The sequence below is a fragment of the Populus trichocarpa genome, chromosome 1 (assembly GCF_000002775.5).
Source record: "Populus trichocarpa isolate Nisqually-1 chromosome 1, P.trichocarpa_v4.1, whole genome shotgun sequence".
Taxonomy (NCBI): domain Eukaryota; kingdom Viridiplantae; phylum Streptophyta; class Magnoliopsida; order Malpighiales; family Salicaceae; genus Populus; species Populus trichocarpa.
In genome coordinates, this window is record NC_037285.2 from 44,704,224 (window position 1) to 44,727,222 (window position 22,999).

Here is a 22,999-nt window from a genome sequence, read left to right on the forward strand (position 1 = left end):
TGTTGTTATTGGCTGGACTGATTACCTTGCACTCTTTCCCCCTTTCCTTTTGGGTTTAGGTAGTTTACTTGATTTCTATTGGGTGATCAGAGAAGCTTAGAAAGAGCGAGACGAGCGCGTGATCATACGACTTGGTCAGGTGGTCTACCCAAAGTCCACTTGCCATTTTTGGCGGGTAATGAGAGGACATTACTCCCTGGATTTTGTGGAGTTAGGAGTTGTCCCACGGGAACCTTGTGGAGGGTGAAGCAAACGCGCCGTGCTTGTTGGAGGAGGAGTGGTGGTGCCCATGTTGATTGACGTGTGGTGTAAGTGGGCCCAAGAGAAAAGGAGAGGGAAAAAACGGTTACTGGTTGACTTTGACCTGTTGAGTGACCGATGTTTGGACTTTGGATTGGTACCAAGTTGAATGGTCGTGTGCCAATTGTTGGATTAAATCATTCCTAAAATTATAATTTCACCGTAAAGTTATTAAACTCGAGTTTATATCTTGCTTAAGATTTAATTTATGGATTAGACTAGGGAGACTTTATTTGATGTTATGGTAGTAATTATTTTTTAAAATATTTTTTTGTTTGAAAATACTTTGAAATAATATTTTTTTATTTTATTTTTAACTTCAGCACATTAAAACGATTTGAAAATATAAAAAATAATTTGAAAAAAAAATAAAAATAAATAATTTTTTTCAAAAATATTTTTAAAATATAAAAATAAATAAGCTCTTAATTTGAGTTGATTCAACTTAAAATAATATTATTTTATTTAAAAAAAAACATGTTAGAACAAAGATCATTTTGTATTTTTTTTTAATCAAATCTGGTGAATTCTAAATTGATATATATATATATATATATATATATATATATATATATATATATATTTTCTTATTTATATTTTAATTTAGCAAGAACTAATTGAGGAGGAGAAATCAATACTCCCCTCCTCACACTTTATTGTTTATTGAAACCATAACATGTTGTTTTTTATATTTATTTTAATATTAAGTTTATTAAAAATTAAATTTTGTTATTTATTTTGGTTTTCTTTATACAGGGATTATCATGATCTCAGAAAAATATTGTAGCATTGAATTGATGATTAGTTTTATAATCATCTATTTTTTTATCATATTATTAAATAAAAAATATGATCTATCATATTATCAAATAAAAATAGTTTTTAAAAAACCATAATTATTATTAATTGGACTTCATGATTTATTTTGATTTTTTGTGGGGTCCTCATGTCTCATAAAAAATCTCGGTATTGAGTTAGTACTCGGTTTTGAAAATATCTATTTTTTATCAAATAATTATATAAAAATAGTTTTTTTAAAAATAAAGTTATTAAATCCAATGAAGTTTATGACTTAGGTTGCAGGTTTGATAGGTTAATTTAGGTTAACCGAGGTTGATTCGATGTGTCACCATCTCTATAAACCCTTGAAAATTTAAAAATAGAAAAATAAATAACAAATAAAATAAAATAAAAACATTGGAGAAAATCCTAGTTGAAAAATGGTAATATTATTGCGAAATGGCAATAATTCCGTAAAAGAACATAACAAAAAAAAAAAAAGGTAAAATAAGTGTTTGGAATAAATAAATGGTCACAAGGTTTTAGTGAAATAAGTGATTAAATCCATGGAAGGATAACACAAGAAAATTTGGATTTTTGATGTAAAATCATTTATCAACTATTTTTATGTTATCAAGCCTAACTCTCAATTCAAATGTCAGATCGAGCTAAAATTTTATGAGAAGACTCTTGACATTTTTTTTTTATCTTAGATTAAAATTTTAGAGTAATTAGAGTTTAGAAAGATTGTATAATAATAGCAACAACCAAACAAAAAAATAACTTGAAGACATATTAATGGCATTTTCATAAATAAGTGGAATAAATTTGAAATTTAGTTCTTCCTCTCCTTATAACAGAGAATTCGGCTAGAAAAAAAAAAGAAACAAAAAAGGATTCTTTTGTTTTTTTGTTTTTATTTTCTACTTAGAGAACATAAAAAGAGATTATAAGTTAGAGCTTGGTAGATGAGATGATACGTATCTAAACACATCAAACACAAATTAAGAAGAGATCAAGTGAGAAAAGGAGGAGCTAGAGAGAGGGGCGTCACGATAATTTTCAAGCAATAAGAGAAAATAGTGGAAAAGCTTTGATTGACTAACATTAGAAACTCATTTGATTGTTAGGTAAGGAGTTCTAAACATATATATACAAGTTTGAGTCATGATAAATAGGTTATTGGTATGGAATTCTCAATTTATGAATTAGGGTTCATTATTGAAATTAGAGGAATTTGCAAAATTAGGTGTAGTTGGGATCAATTGATGTAATTATTAGGAGATTTGTTTGAAATTGGATTATGCTATATGTTTAGTAGATTAATAAGGTGTGAATTTTGCAAAAGAAAAGGAGAAACTAAAAATTGTATGTAATATCTGATGTACTGCACAAACCAGTCAACCACTTAAAAAAATCTTATGAACGAATCGACCGATTGAAAGGAGAAAAAAATGAAATTAGCTACTGTCTAATTCAATTGATTGAACTGGTTGACCATTAGGGACATCAATAAAATTTAAGTAACATCTAGTCAACTGGTTGGTTCTAACTGTTCTAAGAGGTTCATATTGTAATGATGATTAAGTTAAAATAAATAAATTTAGATTATAGTATTTTGAAATCACCATTGAATGAAAAATAATATGGTATACCTGTTGATATAGGAGAGGTCGCAGGAGTTGTACAATAGTAAAGAGATGCATTAAGAGCACAAGCAGCAGGTAGGTGCTTAAAACCTTGATACTTTTATGTTGATTCAATAATAGTGCCTTAATAAACATGGTAGGTTTCTTCCCTAGCATTGATGTAAGTGGAACTAACTATTTAATAATGGAGCTAGTGCTTGATAATTGGCACTGAAACTAGTTATCCTGTATTGGATCTAGTGCCCGGTAATGAATAGTGAAACTACTAATATCTTGTATTAGATCTAGTGCCCGGTAATAGGTAGTGGGACTAGCTATCCAGTAATAGAACTAGTGCCTGGTAATAGATCGTTCAACTAGCTATCCGGTAATGGATTCAGTGTCCAATGATTAGTAGTAGAACTAGTTAACTAATGATGGAGTTAATGTCCAGTAAATGAGTGGTGAAATTAGTTAACTAGCAATGAAATATTAGCCTCGATGCTAGCGATTCATTGTGGTGCCAAACTTTTTGTTGTGCAGAAAATGATGTTTAAGTGCCGCAATCATTTTTTTTAAAAAAAATGTGCAACTTGGGTTGAATAAATTGACTTTATTTGAATTAGATAAAAAAAAATAGAAAACAATAGTAGATTGGTCAATTTTTTTTAAAAAAGGGATTAGGCTAACCTGGGTAATTTTTTTTTTTTTAAATGGAACAAACGATATATCTCAATTCACAGCCCATTAAATATATAAGAATGAAATCGGGGTAACAAAGGACATAAAAAACCAATCCTGGTCAACCTGAGTTAATATGACAAACCTGTAACCTTGGTAATCAAGGTCGAGCAAACCCGAGATATCTAGCAAACTCACAGCATAGATCATTAGATTAGAATAAACATATAAAGAAAATAAAGATAATTATAAAGCCTTTTTTACAAAAAAAAAAACTCGTGTTAACTTTTTAAACCCATGACCCAAGTTATTAAACTCGAAGCACCCTATTTGAAAAAAATCATGAAATCCAATTCTCAACCAATTAAATATTAAAGAATAACATTGAAAAAAAATTTAATTACACAAAAGGATCCAAAAAATAGCAATTAAAATAATGAGAATTAAAACTGAAAAACAAAATAAATTTTATATTTGATTGAAGGGTAAAAATTGAAAAGAGAATTCAATTTAGCAAAAGGACCCAAAAAAATCAAATGAATGAGGATCAAAATTGACATAAGAAATAAAAACAAATTGTTGATTGAAGGGTGAAATAAAAAAAAATTTACAAAAGGACCAAGAAAAAAATTAGAAATAAAAAAATAGAACCAAATAAAAAAACATAATACCATCAAATTGGATTTAAGGATGAAATTAAAAACCAATAAAAACTTTACAAAAGGGCTAAGAAAAAAAATTAAAAATCAAAATAATAAAGACAAAATTGAAAAACAAATAATATATGGTAAATTAGGATTGAAGAATGAAATTGAAAACAAATAAGATTTCTAGAAAAGGGACAAGAGCAAAAATTAAAAAATTAAAAATTAAAAGAATAAGAACTGAAGTTGAAATACCAAAAAAAAAATCAAGCTGTAATTTTTTAGGAGAAAGAGAGGAAAGAAGAGGGAAAAAAATACTCATCAACAACAAGTCGGACCATCACCAGCTACACGCGCTACTCCACCAGAAAAAGAACATGACGGCACTTCCAATAATACAGTAGAAGGGTATTTTTAAACATGGAGAGCACAACATGTGCCGCCTAAAGGGCACACATGCTTTTTTTTGGAGTTGTCTTTTCTTTTTTTTTTCTTTTCCCTTTTTTTTTATAGGGCTTTCATGAATTAGAGCTTAGGTTTTGATTTTGGAGGCTCTAACCATCTCTCTCTCTCTCTCTCTCTCTCTCTCTCTCTCTCTCTCTCTCTCTCTCTCTCTTTGTCTCTCTCTGTACGTGTGTGTGTGTGTGTGTGAAATTTCACGATCCATTCCATTTGATGAAGGAGTTTACCTGCAGAATGCTTTACTGCAGATTTTCTGTTAGAGTCTGCTAGAATAATGTTGATCTACAGGGAAAGTCCTAGTCTATAGGGATATCTACTTGTATTTGATTTATTCAATATTTATGTTATCTCTTTAGCTTTATTTATGCTAAAATGCTACTTTTTTGTTTATGTTAAGATTGTGTATTGAATGGCTATTTAAAGCCAAAGTCATTGATAATAAAGTATTCATTCATCCCAGTTTTGTGTTCCAGCTCTTAGCTTCTTTGTTCAAAGTTCCTAACAATCTGGTATTAAAGCTCCCACTAGGCCTGACAAATCAAAGCAGCAGTCTTTGAAATCCTTGCAGCAACACAAAAATGACAACAGAAGGAAGTTTTATACAGCCAATTATCCCTCGATTTAATGGTCATTATGATCATTGGAGCATGTTGATGGAAAATTTCCTTCGATCTAAGGAATTTTAGGAACTAGTGGAGTCTGGCTATATTGAGCCAGCAAGTGAATCAATGCAAATAGATGTCCAACGAAAGAAGAATGATGAGATAAAGCTAAAGGATCTGAAAGTAAAGAACTATCTCTTTTAGGCAATTGATCGAACAGTCCTTGACACCATTCTTAAGAAAGATACTGCTAAAGATATATGGGATGCAATGAAAAAGAAATTTGAAGGAAACGCAAGGGTCAAAAGATCTCATCTTCAAGCTCTCCGCAGAGAATTTAAAAGTCTTGAGATGAGGTCTGGTGAAGGAGTGATAGAGTACTTCTCTAGGGTCATGACAGTGGCCAACAAGATGCGAATTTATGGAGAAACTATGCAGGATGTTAAAGTAGTGGAGAAAATTCTACGCTCTTTAACTAAGAAGTTCAACTATGTTGTATGTTCTATTGAGAAGTCAAAGGACATTGATGCTTTTACTATTGATGAGTTACAAAGCTCATTAATAGTGCATGAACAGAAGTTTCAGAGATGTAAAGGTGAGGTACAGGCTTTGAAAGAGACATATGAAAGAGGAAGAGGTTGTGGTCGTGTTTCCTATAGAGGTAGAAGAAGAGGGAGAGGACGAACAGACTTCAACAAGGCAACTGTGGAGTGTTACCAATGTCATCAACTTGGACATTTTCTATATAAATGTCCTTCTGGGAACAAAGAAGCACATTATGCAGAGTTTGATGAGGAGGAAGAAATGCTTTTGATGTCTTGTATGGAGTTGTACAAAGCCAGAAGAGAAGACGCATGGTTTCTTGATTCAGGATGTTCTAATCACATGTGTGGTGATCGAACTATATTTAGTGAACTCGATGAAAAATTTTGCATTCAGTAAAATTGGGAAACAATACTAAGATGGATGTGATGGGAAAAGGAAGTGTGAAGCTACTACTGAATGGAGTCAATCATGTTATTACTAAAGTATACTATATACCAGATTTGAGAAATAATCTCTTGAGCATAGGGCAGTTGTAAGAAAGAGGTTTGGCTATTTTATTTAAAGAAGGGATATGTAAGATATTTCATCCAGAAAAGGGTTTGATAATTCAAACCAACATGAGCACCAATCAGATGTTTATCTTGCTGCCTCAGTCCCAAGTTTCCTCTCAAGAACAATCTGATTAGTGCTTTCACACAAGAACTCAAAACTTGTGTCATCTTTGGCATCGGAGGTATGGGCATCTGAGCTACAAAGGTTTGAAAACCTTATTGTATAAGAATATGGTACGTGGACTTCCTTAACTCTCTGTCTCAAGTGTGACATGCATTGATTGCATCAACGGGAAGCAACATCGTGTCCTATTCCAAAGAAGAGTACTTGGAGAGCAACTCAAAAGTTGGAACTTATTCATACAGATATTTGTGGACCGATCACTCCTACATCTAATAGAAATAAAAGGTATATTTTGTTATTCATTGATGATTACAATAGAAAAACATGGGTGTATTTCCTGGTAGAGAAGTCAAAGGCTTTTAATTTCTTTAAATGCTTTAAGTTTATGGCTGAAAAGGAAACATGGTTATTTGTTAAGTGTCTTCGTACTGATAGAGGAGGAGAATTCATTTCAAATAAGTTCAATGATTTTTGCAAACACAGTAGGATCAAGAGGCAGTTGACAACTATTTATACTCCACAACAGAACGGTGTAGCTAAAAGGAAAAATAGAACCGTGATGAACATGGTTCGTTCCATGTTATTGACAAGAACATTCCTAAGACTTTTTAGCCGGAGGCAGCGAACTGGACTATTTATGTCCTAAACAGGTGTCCTCCATTGGCAGTAAAAAATGTTACACCAGAGGAAGCGTGGAGTGAAGTAAAACCCTTAGTAAATCACTTTTGGGTTTTTTGTTGCATAGCACACGTTCATGTTCTAGAAGAAAGGAGGACTAAACTTGATAATATAAGCATTATTTAAGTGCTATTGGGAGTTAGTGAGGAATCAAGAGGTTACATATTATTTGATCATGTTGCTAAGAGAATTGTTGTGAGTGGAGATGTAATTTTTAAAGAATAAAAGCAATGGAAATGGGATGTGAGTTATGAAAAATAATCAATAGTAGACTTAATATAGGGTGATGGTGATGGTGAGAATGAAGAAAGGGTGAGTGAAAATAAAAATGGAGAAGATACTGATAGAGCTGATGGAGTTGATGAAGAGATTTGTGATACGGGAGTTAGAGAAGAGGAAGATAATTCTAATAAGGGTGAAGAGAGAGTGAGGGAGATACGAAAATCACGTGAGAGGCAACCTCCTACATGGATAGGAGATTATGTTAGTGGTGAAGGACTATATGAGGATGAAGTTCATATGGCATTAGTAGTGTCAACATATCCTTTATTTTTTTAGGAAGCTATGAAGAGTACAAATTGGAGATTGGCCATGGATAGCGAAATTGAATCTATTAAAAAGAACAAAACATGGACACTCACTGAGCTACCAGCTGAAGCAAAAAGAATAGGAGTGAAGTGGGTTTACAAAACTAAATACACTGAGCATGGAAAGATTGATAAGTACAAGGCTCGTTTGATGGCTAAAGGGTATTCTCAGAAGTATGGAGTAGACTATACAGAAGTTTTTGCACCAGTGGCAATGATGGATACAGTACGGATGATTATTGCTCTAGCTGCACATAAGAATTGGATTATTTCTCAAATGGATGTCAAGTCGGCTTTTTTTCATGGTGAGCTAAGTGAATATGTTTATATGGAGTAGCCAAGAGGATATGAAAAGAAGGGTAGTGAGCATCTAGTTTACAAGTTACACAAAGCACTGTATGGATTAAAACAAGCTCCACGAGCTTGGTTTAGTCGAATCGAAGCACATTTCATTAGTGAAGGATTTTAGAGGTGCGATAGTGAGCAGACATTGTTTACAAAGAGAAGCAGAGAAGGAAGAATTATCATTGTAAGTGTTTACGTTGATGATTTAATTTTTACTGGTAATGATGAAGTTATGATGTCTGAATTTAAAAGTTTTATGTTAAGAGAGTTTGATATGTCTGACTTGGGAAAAATAAGGTTTTTTCTTGGAATAAAGGTACTATAAAATTCTGATGGCATTTATATATGTCAAAGGAAGTATGCATTGGAGGTTTTGAAAGTGTTTGGTATGATGGAAAGTAATTCAGTAAGAAGTCCAATAGTTCCAGGTTTCAAAATAAGCAGAGATGGAAATGGAAACTCTGTTGATGAAACGTATTACAAGCAGCTGGTGGGTAGCTTAATGTATCTTACTGCGATAAGACCCGACAAGATATTTGTTACTTGTCTCATAAGTAGATATATGACAAAACCAATGGAGATTCATCTACAGGTAGCTAAGAGAGCACTTCAATACTTAAAAGGGACTATGAACTATGGAATTCATTATAAGAAAGGAGGAGATAGAGAGCTATTGGCATTCACGGATAGCGATTATGCTGGAGACATGGAAGACAAGAAGAGTACATCTGGTTACGCTTTTTTAATGGGTTCAAGTGTTGTTTCATGGTGTTCAAAAAAACAGTCTATTGTGACTCTATTAACCACAGAAGCTGAGTTTGTGGCAGTTGCAGTCTGTGCTTGTCAAGGAGTCTGGATGAAGAGAATTTTAAAGGAGCTGAGACATTCTTATAAAGGTTGTACAACCATAATGTGTGACAATAGTTCAACTATTAAATTGTCTAAAAATCCAGTTATGCATGGCCGCAATAAATATATTGATGTGAGGTTTCATTTCTTAAGAAATCTTACCAAGGTGGGTACAATTGAATTAGTTCATTGTGGAAGCCAAGATCAAATTACAGATATAATGACCAAACCATTGAAGCTTGAAGTTTTTCAGAAGCTTCGAAAACTGATGGGAGTATGTGAAATTTCTGTTATCGTATAAACTAATGCTTCATAGCATTTAGTTTAAGGGAGGGAATAAAGGAGTTTACCTATAGAATACTTCACTGTAGATTTTTTGTTAGAGTCTGTTAGAATAATGTTGATCTATAGGGAAAGTCCTAGTCTATAGGGATATCTACTTGTATTTGATTTATTCAATATTTCCGTTATCTCCTTAGCTTTATTTATACTAAAATGCTACTTTTTCGTTTATGTTAAGATTGTGTATTAAATGGCTATTTAAAGCCAAAGTCATTGATAATAAAGTATTCATTCATCCCAGTTTTGTGTTCCAGTTCTTAACTTCTTTGTTCAAAGTTCCTAACATTTGATTCAAGAAAACCACCCTCGAAGAATAAAGGTAATAGATTTAATTGTTATTTGATTTATGATAAAGCAATTCTCACTATCTTTTGGTGTTTTTTATTTTATTTTAATAATAATACTTGTTTGGTTGTTAAATTATGATTAATGATAATTGATATTTCCTCCATATTTAATTTTGATGGTTTATCTTGTAGTTGCATTATTGTTCATCTTAAATAGCAAACAGAGCTCCAATCTGATCTAACAACTCTACACTCATTGGAATCATAGAGAATTCATGAATGTCCCTAGTAAAAATAAGAAATTAATTAGTTGGTCTATATATATATATATATATATATGAGCAAATGATAAAGAGTTCATTATAAGTTAAAATATTAAAGATTAAAAATACTATAAATATAAGAAGACTCTAAAAATAATTAATTTTATTTCTTTATGTCTCTATTTTTCAAAAAACTCAGAAAACCCTAATAATACTAAATAGAAAAGATAACTAGAAAACAAATTCTATTCAAATATAAAAAATATGAAAACATCATAATAAAAAAATACAAATAAAAAGAAACAAATTTAACTAATAATTTTTTTCTAAGAAATCACATGCATTAACTGACTGGTGATGTCTTATTTGATACTGTAGTTGTTTTAATTTGAACTCGGTGTGATAGTGTTAAGATGACTGTATATGTCTTGAACTCTTTAGGAAGGTAGTCCAATGGATATTTGAAGAAAAAAAAACTTTTTTTTCCGTTTAACTGGCATATTGACCCACGCCCTGTAACGGGTCAATACTAATTTTTTAAAAAATATAAAAATAATATGAAGAGTATAAAGAATATTTTAACTGTCTCAGGTGTGACGGCAATGCCAGATCTAATAATATTGGGTCTGGCGGCCAAGCCAGACCCAAAATAGCCTTGGATCGGGCTGTAAAGACGGACCCAATAGAATTAGGTTTGGTGGCCAAGCTAGACCCAAGAGCATTCTGGTGGCCAAGCCATACCCAATAACCTTGGGTCTAGCGACAAAGCCAGATCCAAGAGTGTTGGGTGTGACAACAATTCTAGATCCAATAGCATTGAGTCTAGTTGTCAAGCCATACCCAAAATAGCATTGGGTCTAACGGCCAAGAAGCTATTAGGTCTGGCTGGGCAACCAGACCCAAGTTTTCTTCCAAAAGCTGTTGGGTCTGGCTGGGCAATTGAACCTAGCGCAATTAGGTCCTATTGGGTAGTCGGACCCAAGTTTTCTTCCAAAAGTTGTTGGGTTTGGCTAAGTAACCGAACTCATGTTATTAGGCCGGGCTCGGTAACAAGACCCAAAGCTATTGGGGGGATTGGATTGCCATCCTCAGGCTTCGCCACCACTTGGCCATAGTGTTATTTTTAGGTGTTCTGAGTTGCAGAATTTAGGGTTTAAGGTGCGGATGGGGTGTTGGAGCTTTAAAAGTTGAGTGTATTTCGGGCTGCTGTTTGTTTTTATGTTTTAAAAATATTTTAGAAAAACATTTAAAAATTTATTTTATTTTTGCTTTAAATTAAAACAATTTGGTATTTTCAAATCATTTTGATATGTCGATATCAAAAATATTTTTTTTAAATAAAAAAAAATATTATTTTGATGCATTTCAAAACGAAAAACATTTTGAAAAACTACCGCTACCACACTCTCAAACAACACATCCTTTATATGCCCCTGCAGATGGAGATGTGAGTTGGTTTTCTAAATATATTTTTATTAATTTTATGTTATCAAGGATATCTTGTAAGGAAAAAAAAAGCAGTAATGTTTGAAATTATGATAGTGGTTGCTTTTAAAAATGTTTTTTTTCTTGGAAATACATTAAAGTAATATTTTTTAAAAAAATTTATTTTTGACATCAATACATATCTAAAATCATTAAAAAAATATTAATTTAAAAAAATTAAAAATTTTCAAAATATTTTTTAAACACAAAAACAAAGATAATCTAAGTATATTATCAATGGTGGTTTCAGGTTGGGATAGGTCTATTATTATGGATATCAAGCATGTTGTTGGAGGGTGGTTTTGGGTTGGGATATGTCTATTATTATAGATATTAATGGTGTTAAAGGTTGTTGTTGGAGGGTGGTTTTTAGCGGGTTGTCGATGACTTGGGTGTTTTGGTTATTGTTCAGGATGGTTTTGATTGGTTTGCTGAGTGAGTTGTTATGGATCTGTTTTGGTGGTTGTCGGTTGATGTTTTGGATATTATGGGTCTGCTCAATAGCTTTGGGTTTGACTGCTCAGCAAAACCCAATAGTGTTGGATCCGGCTACCCAACCAGACCCAACAACTTTTAGAAGAAAACTTGGGTCCAACAGCCCAGCAAAACCCAATAGCATTGGGTCCGGCTACCCAACCAGATTCAATAGCTTATGGAAGAAAACTTATGTATGTTTGCAGAGCCACACCCAATATTCTTGGGTAGGGCTGCCCAACTAGACCCAATATTCGTGGGTCTGGTTACGGAGCCAAGCCTAATAGCATTAGGTGGTGGCCAAGTCAAACCTAACAACACTTTTTAACTAAAAAACAGCAAAAACAATGCCCCTTGATGTTGTAGTGTCTTCACAGTGCAAACAGTATATGTCTACAGTGTAGTTCACAGTGCAAACACTCTATGTATACAGTACATGCACAGTGTTTTTCCTTGGATCTAGATGCGGAGCCAGACCCAACAATATTTTTTGACTAAAAAACAAAAAAGACAACACCCCCATGACGCTATAGTGTCATCTACAGTACAAATACTCTATCTATACTGTGGTCCAAAGTATAATGAGTTTATGTCTATAATTAATATTTATATAGTATTTTTCTCACACCTTTTAAAGCATAGTATAATAGGGATCCGGTAAAAGAATTAAGAACACTTCCAATTCTTTTCTTTGTAGATAAAAACAATTATCTTCTTCTGTGTCTTTTTGAATATGTAAATTGACACTTCCTACGTGTGCTTGATGCACATAACAGCTGCTATAACTTTTACCTGATGTTTTATAGAAATACTAGCTCTCAAATCACCACAGATGATAGTGCTACCACTTCAAACATGCATAATTCAACTATTTAGTTATAGCATTCAAAATACTATTAGCTAACTTGTAGTATAACACGAGCATATTACTAGTTAAATCTAAATATATTGGGTTGATTTAAAAAAAAATCTTGTATATTTACATTCAGTTAGTATCATTCATGAAAATCTTCTAAACTTTGATTTATCCGGGTTGTTTCGAGTCGTTTTTCTTGGTTTTTTTTAAAATTTATTTTTTTTATTTGTTTCGATTTGTTTTCTATTCGGTTATCATAATCTCATCATCCAAATCAAGAATTTTACAGGTTAGTCAAAATTCACTTGGATGTATATAATATATTATTGTTTTAATATTATTTTTTAAAATATATCATCTAATATATCACTAACTTAATATCTAAAAAATATAGTGTCTAATATGAATTCATGTTTTTACTGCTAAAAATAACATCAATAATACCTTTTTATTTTTTTATATTAAAAAAAATAGTCTAAACCACTGCATAGCGCTAACATGGTTTTCTCTTATAGATGTGTAATCGGCCTATCTAACTCACCCATTTTGTCTTCAGAACCCCCCCCCATCCCCCCCCCCCCCCCCCCCCCCCCCCCAACGACACGGAAATTACCTCTAGCTTGGCACTATCCCACCAACGTCGATTTCTGTCATTCTTATTATAATTACAAGTTTCTTCATAGCTTCTTCTAACCAAATCTTCCCGTTTGCTATTTCCCGTGGACTATTTTTGCATGTTCTATTTGGCTACTGCATTAACAAACTAGCTCGATCCCTTTCATACTAATTTTTTTGCCTTGAAGAGCTCTGTACAAGGCAGATTCTTCTGTTCTAGCAACAGGCCAGAAGATCAAGCATGTGATTCGAACATGATGAAGTGCTCTTTTAAAATCATGTTCTTCTGTTATGAGCTTGTTTCCTAATGCTGGAGGTGCCAAAGAGGAAGATCTTCGTTTCAGTAATGACACCTCAGCTTATAGGCTGTTGTATAAATTGAAGATATAATAAACAAAAACAAACTAAAACCTGAGGCATTTGTAAACATTATCTTTAAGAATATTTTCTCAACATAAAGTTATATTCCAGCATCCAACATATTCCTCCTCTAAAGAGTTACAGTAATCTTTTTAATTTTTTTTAATTGTAAGAGTGCAAGGTATATATATACTGCTAAAATATAACAGCTACTAGAAAATAAATTAAAAATTAAAAATTTATTATAATAGTTAAAAAATAAAAAAAAGTTGTTGAAGAATTGAAAAGTTGTAACTATTTAAAAAAAAGTTGTTAGAATTTCATGGTTGTTGAAAAATTAATTTCAAAAAAAATGTTTTGGACCTGGTATCATTTCCAAATCCATGTCAAATCCAAACCTAAACTTACTTGACCGATGTTTTCTTGGATTAGATAAATTATCAAATTCAAGTATTTTAAATTAATATATTTATCTAACTCATGTTTTCTTAGATATAATATGATTATCAAATCTAAAAATCTTGTATTTACCAAGATTGCTATACCTATATTAAAGCTCATTTATATAAATACTAATAAAAATCTGTTAAAATAATCAAACCAGTCATATTTTGAGTCTGGACACTGCAAAACCCCAGGCTTCTGACCAAAGAAAAGTTCATACCTCGAAATTGTCAACCAGAACCATGAATGGCCCCCTTTTTCCTGTAGTCCATCCTGATAAACATGTGAAAGCATGCATGTTTAAATTCATCAGGAGTTTTATCTATCATTTGAAAAAGACACTAGTTACTAACATCATCTATCATGTTAATATTCGAAAGAAAAAATTGGCAGACAACTGCATGACATTACTTTGGTTGTCTTCCATTGATGAAGGAGACAAGTAGAAACTTCTAACTCAGCTCAAATGCAACCTGTATGATATTCCATTTCTGAAACATAAACAGAGAGAACTTTATATTTCCAAGTGGAATCAAGCCATCCAGAGCTCTTCTGTGCCTGAGAAGAAGAAAAGAAACTAGCATATCAGAGTAGCTTAATCAAGCAAGTTAATGGTTCAAGATGAACTCATGAAAGTATTATATCTTATAGTGGTAACAGACATGTTAATAGTGTATTAGATGTCATTAGCTTTACCCAATGCAGAAGTCATGAATATTCTTGATAACAGTCAAAGTAAAGTATTATGCTAAACACTGCTTAAAAGAGTGAAATATATGCTTTGCATTGGCATCGAAGAAATCCCAAGAAATGAGAATATGAAAAAGTAGAAAAAAGCTTCTCTGCCACAGCTTGTAAAGTTCATGCAACTTGGCCTACAAAAACCCCGAACATAACACCATCCTTGTCACAGCTCAACTTCATCTAAGACTGAGATTTTAGATTTTGGGTGAAAGACACTTCACTTGCTCTACATCTCATTTATTGTTTTTCAATGGCCAACATCAGTTACCAAAACAAAGTCTTTCATGTTTTGGGGCTCTTGTGTTTCTTGCTCTTGATACAGAAGAACAATGCATTTCAATATCAAGTCGGAGGAGGTTCGAAAGGTTGGACCGTGCCCGATAATACCAGTTCCAGTTCGAAGAGCTACTACAACGATTGGGCTGAACGTACCCGATTTCGGATCGGAGACTCCCTCTGTAAGTTGACCTTTTGTCCCAAGATTTCATCTTCCGACAGAACATGTACAAAATCTTAGTATTTTGTTAACATATCTCTAACGATAACTGAAGTTGTTTCTTCTCGGTTGTTGCAGTGTTTGCTTATGATCCTAGCCAAGACTCGGTGCTTCAAGTAAGCAAGGGGGACTATGAAAATTGCACCACAAAGAATCCTATTGCAGCATTCAGTGACCCTAAGACTGTCTTCACATTCAACCATTCCGGACATCACTACTTCATCAGTGGAAACAAAGATAACTGTCTCAAGAATGAGAAGCTGGTGGTGGTCGTTTTAGCAGACAGATCAAGCAATCATTCTGCTAACACAAACCAAACCACCGCAGCTCCTTCTCCATCTCTGGGTTACTCCGACATGGTCCCAGCTCCTACACCTAGCGGTGTTGAGACTCCTCCCGCTCCCGCAGGAATAGCCGACATAAACCCAACTCCAGCTCCCGCCGGTGTGTCACCAAACTCAGCTTCTTCATTGTTCGTGAGTTTCATTGGTTCCATGGGAGCATTCTTTGCTTCATCTCTTATCTTATCGTTTTAGGAGGAAAATTATCCGAACAAGTATTTGATTTCCATTTTTATTTTTTTTGACCCTGTTCCATTTTTTTTTCCCTTTTTATCCCCCTGGCTTTCTCTATGATTTTCTTGCCTTGAGCTCAGTGATTTCAACTGGGTATTTCAAAGGTGTAATTGGTGTTTGAACATTCATTTGTTCCGGATGATAAAGTTTATGGTGTGCTCATTACTTCATGTCACATTATTGTATAGAACGAAATAAATAAAATTTCACTGTGGATGAAAGAAATTTGGAAAATTTTGATCTTTTCTCCCATCACATACCAGTGGTAAACAGAGCACTTCCAGCCTGGAGCAATTGCAATATCCCAGTTCCCGCACTGGAAAACAAAACTTCTTCCTTGTAAAAGCCGCATGATTCCCATTTTCAACGAGGCGGTGAGGAAAGAGGAGGAGGGTTGCAGGGCCAATATCCATTGTGCTTGATCATGGACACATGCAATTGAAACAGACTCTTGTTTCAAAGGGCATCTATTCCTCAACTAGAAGGGGGGAAAAAATGAACAAGCAGTCAAACAGCCTAGGTTGGAGTTGCAGAGAGCCATGGAAAATTTCTTGTATTAGCAATTAGAATAGCTTATAACAATTCAAAACCAGGTAAATACAGTAATTGTTCTAATCAAATCCTTGCTAAATAAAAAGGAGTATGAGAACAGAATTTATACATCAAATTTCATCTTCCTATCAAAAATTTTTGCCGAGTTCTACTTTTTTCATCATTCTAAATGTGTTGTGCAAAATTGAATCCAATATACCAGCCACCTGAAATGGAAAGAGAAAAACTATCAGAAACTGCATCTACTTGTGGCTGGAGATAAAAGACTAAAGAAACGCAAATTTAAATACGAACCGTGAAGACACCTCCGATTATGGCACAGACATTAGTGATAAAATGCGAAAAAGACTTGGGATTTTCAGTGATCAAAACCTGATATCAGAAGTACAACAAAAAAGTGTCAGAAACAAATGAGAGATCAAAAGCAGAGAAAACACAACGAATAATCTTCCAGTCCAATAATAATAAAAAAGAAAGACGAATCAATTTTTTTTAATTTATTACTGAACCTGCATGGGAGAGAGCTCAAAATGGAATTTTGCAGTTGGCATGTAGACAGTCTGTGCCAAACTGCTATGAGCTGTATATTCATACTCCTCAATTAATTTGTGCTCAGCTGAAGATCTTCTTGTAACCACCTCAGTTTTAACAACTTGGAGATAATGCTCTATCTGCAATTACCATGTTATAGAAATTGAATGTTAAGATATCCTTAAATTGCAAGGTTATCACATTGTCTAGAATTATATCCATTCATCAGCCCACAGGACATGGGTGGTTCAAGATTTTATGATCAGGAACAAGAATGAATTTATCTCAAACATAAAGAATCAATGTCCTATTTTAAACATATATTGATAGCAACAACCATGATTAACATTACAAAGAACAAGCACGTTTAATCCATCAACCATCACTGGCTCACCCCAACAAAACTCCTGCTTAGGACCTGCATTCTCTTCACCATTTGTACATTTAAAATGGTTGTGGTCCAAGACAAAATCCTAAATGAATAATTTCATATTGTGGGTCCATTGTATATTCATGCACATTCATGCATCCATATGAAGAAAAATTAGGAATCTACATTCTATGCCCATCCTGTCCCCATGCATGTAAATGTTGTTGGTGTAGTTGAGATGTCAAACTAAGGCACATTGAAATGCTGATTGATTATGGCCAAGCATGCAGTAAGCATTACAGAAATAAATAAAATAATGAATCTAGAGGACCACTTGCAAGAGACAACTTACAGTGACATTAGCCCCTACATCACGATGATTAATAAATGATCGGCCATTCAACTTGTCATGACTTCGACCAATGTGAGGTATCAAACGCTTCACGTCACTCATTACCCTGGGCAAAACCTTCATACCAAACGAGAAATGGGATATGACATGTGACAAGTTCATTTGAGCAGAATCAAAGGAATGGGCTCCTGAGCGAGCTGAGATCACGAGGTTGCCTGGAACCTGCAGAGCACATTACAGCTCAACTTTAAAACCCACTGAACTTACCAAAAGTAATGCCAAATATTTCCTATTAGGATCAATTTAGAGACCCACAAAATGACCACAATATTGTGAGAATCTGAGGATGGCTGAATGACTATTGATCTGTCATTTTGTTTACTAATTTTGATCATGTCCATCATCAACTAATATGCAGCATATCTACAAGCAACCATAGGGTCTATCTCATTGATTTCCATGCAGAATGGGAGGTTTACCTTCTTTACACGCACATATCCTTCAATTCTACATCCTCCGGCTGAAGGAGCTGGTCTTTTAACATGCTCTGTTGCATTTTCAGGTTTATGCTCCAAAGCATGCCTTTGAGATTCCATTGCAATAGGTGCAACCAAACCTTCCATTGTCTGCAAGGGATAATAGAAAGCATGCCAGGTTTGCATCAATTATCATGAACAGCCCAAGTTTGCACATTAAAATAGGAAAAAGAGAAGTGTTCATACCTTAACCAGGCTGTCTGTATCTCGATCTCCATAATAAGATTCATGGTCATGGTGTCCATGGTCATCCCTGTGACAGTTGAAAATGCCCGATACCAAAGTTGGCCAACAAAGCAGTAATACAAAGCCAGATATTAAAGAAGGGAAAAGGATAGGACACAAAAACGTTGTATTCAGCAATAAATCAAAGCAGAAGTTGACATCTATTGCTGTAAGTAGCCTTTTCTTAGGTGTTAAAAAATGCTGTGAAGATTGAGAATGTTAGGGGGACCTGAAACTACAAAAAGGAGTATATTCCTTCCACCCTCCATTTTTGTTCTGATATTTTGTTTCTTAGCTTATATATGACAATCTTTATAGTGTTGCATTTTGGACATAGCAGAACTTGATTAGGAAATTTCAACTTGACTGATTTAAAGAAGAAGGTTAAATTTTACGAAGGAATTGGTGTTGGCCACCAAGTATATGAAATTGAGGGAAGACTTCAAAACAGGGTATCAAAAACTATGTCAAGGATAGTAGATAATTAAATTTACATGTACAGATGTTGTACCCAACAAAACAAAAAAAGTTAATTCGAATGCAATACACACCACTTCGAGGCTCAGTCTACCTAATTATTTCCGCCTCACATTCACTTTTGAAAACCAAGGAAGACCAAACAAATTAGACAATCTTCAAATGATTACAAGTCAATCTCATATCTAAGACTGTATCAAAGCATCTCAAAATCTCAAGATATCTATATGCTTGCTAAAGAGATAGGTCATCATCATTTCTTGTCTTGTGCACCTTTCGATTTTTTATTCATATTTCTTTCCAGGGTTTTGTCAATTTTAATGATTTTAGTTTGTTTAGCTTCTTGCATATACTCATGTCCATAAAGAAGCCAGCCCTTGTTTCCACATTTTAAATCCATTTTTCCTTACAAAAAAGAAAGAAAGAAAGAAAGTCTCCTAAATAAACAGAAGAGAGTACGGAAGTTTACAAAAATAGATTTACCTCAAATGGTAAATTTAAAGAGCAAATATGCATTCCAATTGCCTTAAAAATAAAAATGCACCAAGAAAACATCCAACATAAGTGAAAGATAATCATCAACAGCATACAAAGAGTATAGATGAAAATATATTACCGAAGATCACTTCCTTTACGGAAAATACGAATTGATGGATACCCTTGTATGTGATTCCTGAAAATTCATGGAAAAATACTTACATTAAGAAACAATCAACTTAGGAAACTAAACCCTACAACAAGGGTAAAAGAGAAAGGAGAAACAACCCCATGAACTACAGGGAAGCTAAACAGACAGTAATTAATATTGAGTTGGAAGAAATCTTTCAACACATTACAACAATGCAGCGTTTTTCGTACACACTAAACTAGAAGTGCATCATGAATTTCAAAATCTATTAGCTACATTATCAGAATAGAAATGCTATCCCCAAATGCTAAACCCATTACCACTTTGTCTCACCAACGGAAATCAAATTACAAGTCAGGAAACATTGATCTAGAAAATACCTCCTACACAGATCACCTTCTTCAGTGCAGTCAACCTTAGCCAACAGAATCCGCCCATCTATTTCTGGATCATACCTGATAAAATGTATGTACATTGTGGGAATTAAATAACATGATGCCAAATCAAGGAACAATTTACTTCAAATGAAGGCTCTGTCTATATTTTCAGGGAGAAAAAAAATGTAAAAGTAGGAAAGAAAAACACCTTTCTCTTATTATTTTAGCTGCCTTTTCCCATGAAGGTTTCTGAAACAAGAGAAAATAGTCAGCAAAGAAGAAAGCAAAACACTGAGCCCACCAGTCATCATTGTATTTATGCAGGATGGGTTCAATTTGATTTTGCCAAGTATAACTGAGTAGTTATTCAACAACAAACAATAAGACAAAAAATTTGAAACCCTTAGATGATTTTATCAAGACATTTAAAGTCACAAAACGCCCAGAGTATGAGCTTATTATCATGAATCTATAAGTTCCTATCTCTCAGTAACATCAAAGAGCAGTCTCCTGACACTAAGATCACATGACATTGCTCATTGGACAATTTCAAATACACCTAGACCTAAATATGCAGTGTATTGCTTGTAAAAATTAGGTTCAGAAGCTGTATCATTGCAAAAATCATAAAAGATGTGCAATCTATTAATCTGACACCCTAAATGGTCTTCTATCCCAATATTCAAACTAAACTTTAAGCAATAAATGGACATTGTAAAATTACCAGGCGATTACTCCAGTAGCACCAAGGAGCATAAAAATTGACAACTAAAATTGGATACCTGAGAAGAAAGTACTCCATATAAGTCAAACAAAGGTATCGCTAAAATCACTACAAGAAAATCTTCCAAATTCAGAACCTAACAAACATCTGTAAATTGAAATTCAGCAACTTACTGATGCGTGTATTGATCAAAATTATGAGCTTTGAGTGATACAGAACCTTCACTGCCTTCTTCATGAACTTCATCTCCATGATTGATGTGATGCAAAACTGGTCCAGAGTGAAACTCAGATCCAGTGGGCTTCAAATCATGATCAATTGAGAATTTGCGGATTGTTTTTGTTATATTCAACCTGTTCTGGAAAAAAGAATAAAAACTTTTAGTCCAGAATAATGTGTTCAGAAAATAAATTGGCAGCAGGGATCATGAACCACAAGGGCGCACACCAAGCTCAATAATTTCAAGGATATTTCACCATATTGTACAATGCAAGCATGCAGTGAACATCAAACTTAAAAAAATATGGGAAAATTGTCGAGAAGAAAATTGCACCTGCACCCTAAATAGAAGAAAAAAAAGATAAGGCAAAGCAAAAATGGCATTCTAATTTATCTTGCAGTACAAGAGGAATAACAATTATTATCTCTAGAAATTTCCATGATTCCACTCACATGTGAGGATAGCTTTGTGGACATCTTGGTCAATTTATTTTACTTTTCAATGAAATCCTACTAAACCAAAGGCACCTACTTCTGTTTTTTTTTTTTTTTTATTTCCAGCTTATCACCAATCTAAAAACTTAGAGAACCATAATTTCTCAAGTCTTGGGCAGCTATCACCTGTCAACACCCAAGTCACTTTCACAAAATGAAAAATAATTTATAAAAAAGCCTTTTAAAAAACATAAATAATCATTTTCATAAAACTGAATTGAAGAAACACAACAATAGATAGAAAAAACTTACAGTTCCTAACACATCACTCACGTCAACCGATGCAAATTCACATGAGAGTGAAGGAAAGCTACAATTAAAAAGAAAATTTATCTGTCAGCTAGTTTAATACAAGATTAACAGTTACTTATGTAAAGCCAAGAACTTTACATAGGAAAAGCATTACAGCATCATTAGAGGTTTGAAGCTTTGACGAGGAAACAAAAGCATTACAGCGAAAAAAATCAGCCACAAACCTAAAAGCTTTGAAGAGGAAACAAAAACAGATTGACAGTCGAAACTAGGTTCACACCTATAGGTCAAGTTCAAAGTTAAGCACATGAGGGGCAATATAAAACCAGACCTCTTAGATGAAACTGAAACAAAAGAAGTTGAAAAAAAAATTGCCACTTGAACAACAACTGCAGCCTAACATCACAAATCCTGACAAAATCCCAAAAGCTAAACACTACATTAACTAGGTATCACCATGTCCGGACACTGCAATCAGCTATGTACATAATACCAACTCCCCTCTACTTATCGAAAAACAAAAAACATCTTCACCATAGGTCAAAGAAATGATACTCATCCTGTTTATCTACTGTGCACCAAATGCAGCGACGCAACTCCTGGTATGCATTTGTACGAGGGTAAATCCCAAAATAATAATACTCTTCTAGACCTCAGCTTAAAATGAAACAATCATATGCTCAATCCAAACAACTTTAATTCAATGGAAAGAATTCCTATGCAGAGAGTGAAACATGGGCAAGATTTAAATAATGAAAAATAAAAAACATAAAATTACCTAAGATTGAAATCAATACGTAAGAACTCTCCATCAGAACTATTGTCAACAATCACAGATGTAGAGGTGTTGACAGTTAAATAATTATTAAGTTCCTGCAAATCAAAATAATCATTAAAACGCAGCAGCAATCTGCGTATTTAGTACTGAAAAAGTGGTAGAGAAGAAGCTAAATACCATTCCAAACAAAAACACCATAGCTAGGGCAGCTACTATCGATAATCCTGCACCTGATAACGATGCCTCTGTCAAATCTCTAGGAATTTTCCTGAAAAATCAACACATACACATACTTTATTTACTACATTAACAAACCTCATTCATGAGCTAAATAAAAAATAGATATAGATATTTAACGCTTCCAGATTCATAATATAAAGCGAAATCTTTGAAGAAATGGAGATCGATCGGACCTGTAAAAATCGACGGATTTGAGCTTGTTCGTTGAAACCATGACTGCTGATTTCAATCACTCGCAGACAAATCCAGAAGATCAGGGAAAATATAATATAAGCACTCAAATCACAAGAAATGAGCGCTAAGATCTGTTTTTTTTTTTTAAGAAAAAACAAATTGGTTTAGGTGTGTTTTTCGTTTTTTTGAGAGGGGTTACTGTTACAGTGTTACCGTAACTAGGTATACTCTGTAGGGCTGAGTACGCGTGAAGTCCTCCAAGTTTAAGTGGTTAGTTAGATTACTCCCTATACTAAAACAATGTACAAACAAACCCTACTTTTGGTGGCTTTTCGGGGTTAGGGACATAGT

General features: G+C 33.6%; 2 protein-coding genes across 3 annotated transcripts; one reads left to right on the forward strand and one right to left on the reverse strand.

The window, feature by feature from the left end:
* Positions 1-14,797: 14,797 nt before the first annotated feature.
* LOC18095919 (early nodulin-like protein 3) lies at positions 14,798-15,888 on the forward strand. Its single transcript, XM_006370584.3, has 2 exons — positions 14,798-15,105; positions 15,222-15,888. The coding sequence occupies exons 1-2, from the start codon at positions 14,898-14,900 to the stop codon at positions 15,677-15,679; spliced, it is 666 nt and encodes a 221-aa protein (XP_006370646.1). The 5' UTR covers positions 14,798-14,897; the 3' UTR covers positions 15,680-15,888.
* Positions 15,889-16,252: 364 nt separating this feature from the next.
* Positions 16,253-22,853, reverse strand: LOC18095920 (protein disulfide-isomerase 5-4). 2 transcript variants are annotated; one of them, XM_006370585.3, is made up of 15 exons: positions 22,648-22,852; positions 22,412-22,502; positions 22,235-22,329; positions 21,457-21,514; positions 20,664-20,848; positions 20,491-20,548; positions 19,975-20,015; positions 19,770-19,844; positions 19,378-19,434; positions 18,246-18,312; positions 18,003-18,149; positions 17,524-17,745; positions 16,780-16,941; positions 16,565-16,642; positions 16,253-16,476 (listed from the first exon to the last, which is right to left on the reverse strand). In XM_006370585.3, exons 1-15 carry the CDS (start codon positions 22,686-22,688, stop codon positions 16,399-16,401), a joined length of 1,455 nt encoding a protein of 484 aa, XP_006370647.1. In that variant the 5' UTR covers positions 22,689-22,852; the 3' UTR covers positions 16,253-16,398. The 2 variants fall into 2 exon arrangements, with proteins under 2 accessions (XP_006370647.1, XP_024446076.1); XM_024590308.2 differs by lacking the exon at positions 21,457-21,514 and having other exon boundaries at positions 20,664-20,843; positions 22,648-22,853.
* Between the last annotated feature and the right edge of the window lie 146 nt (positions 22,854-22,999).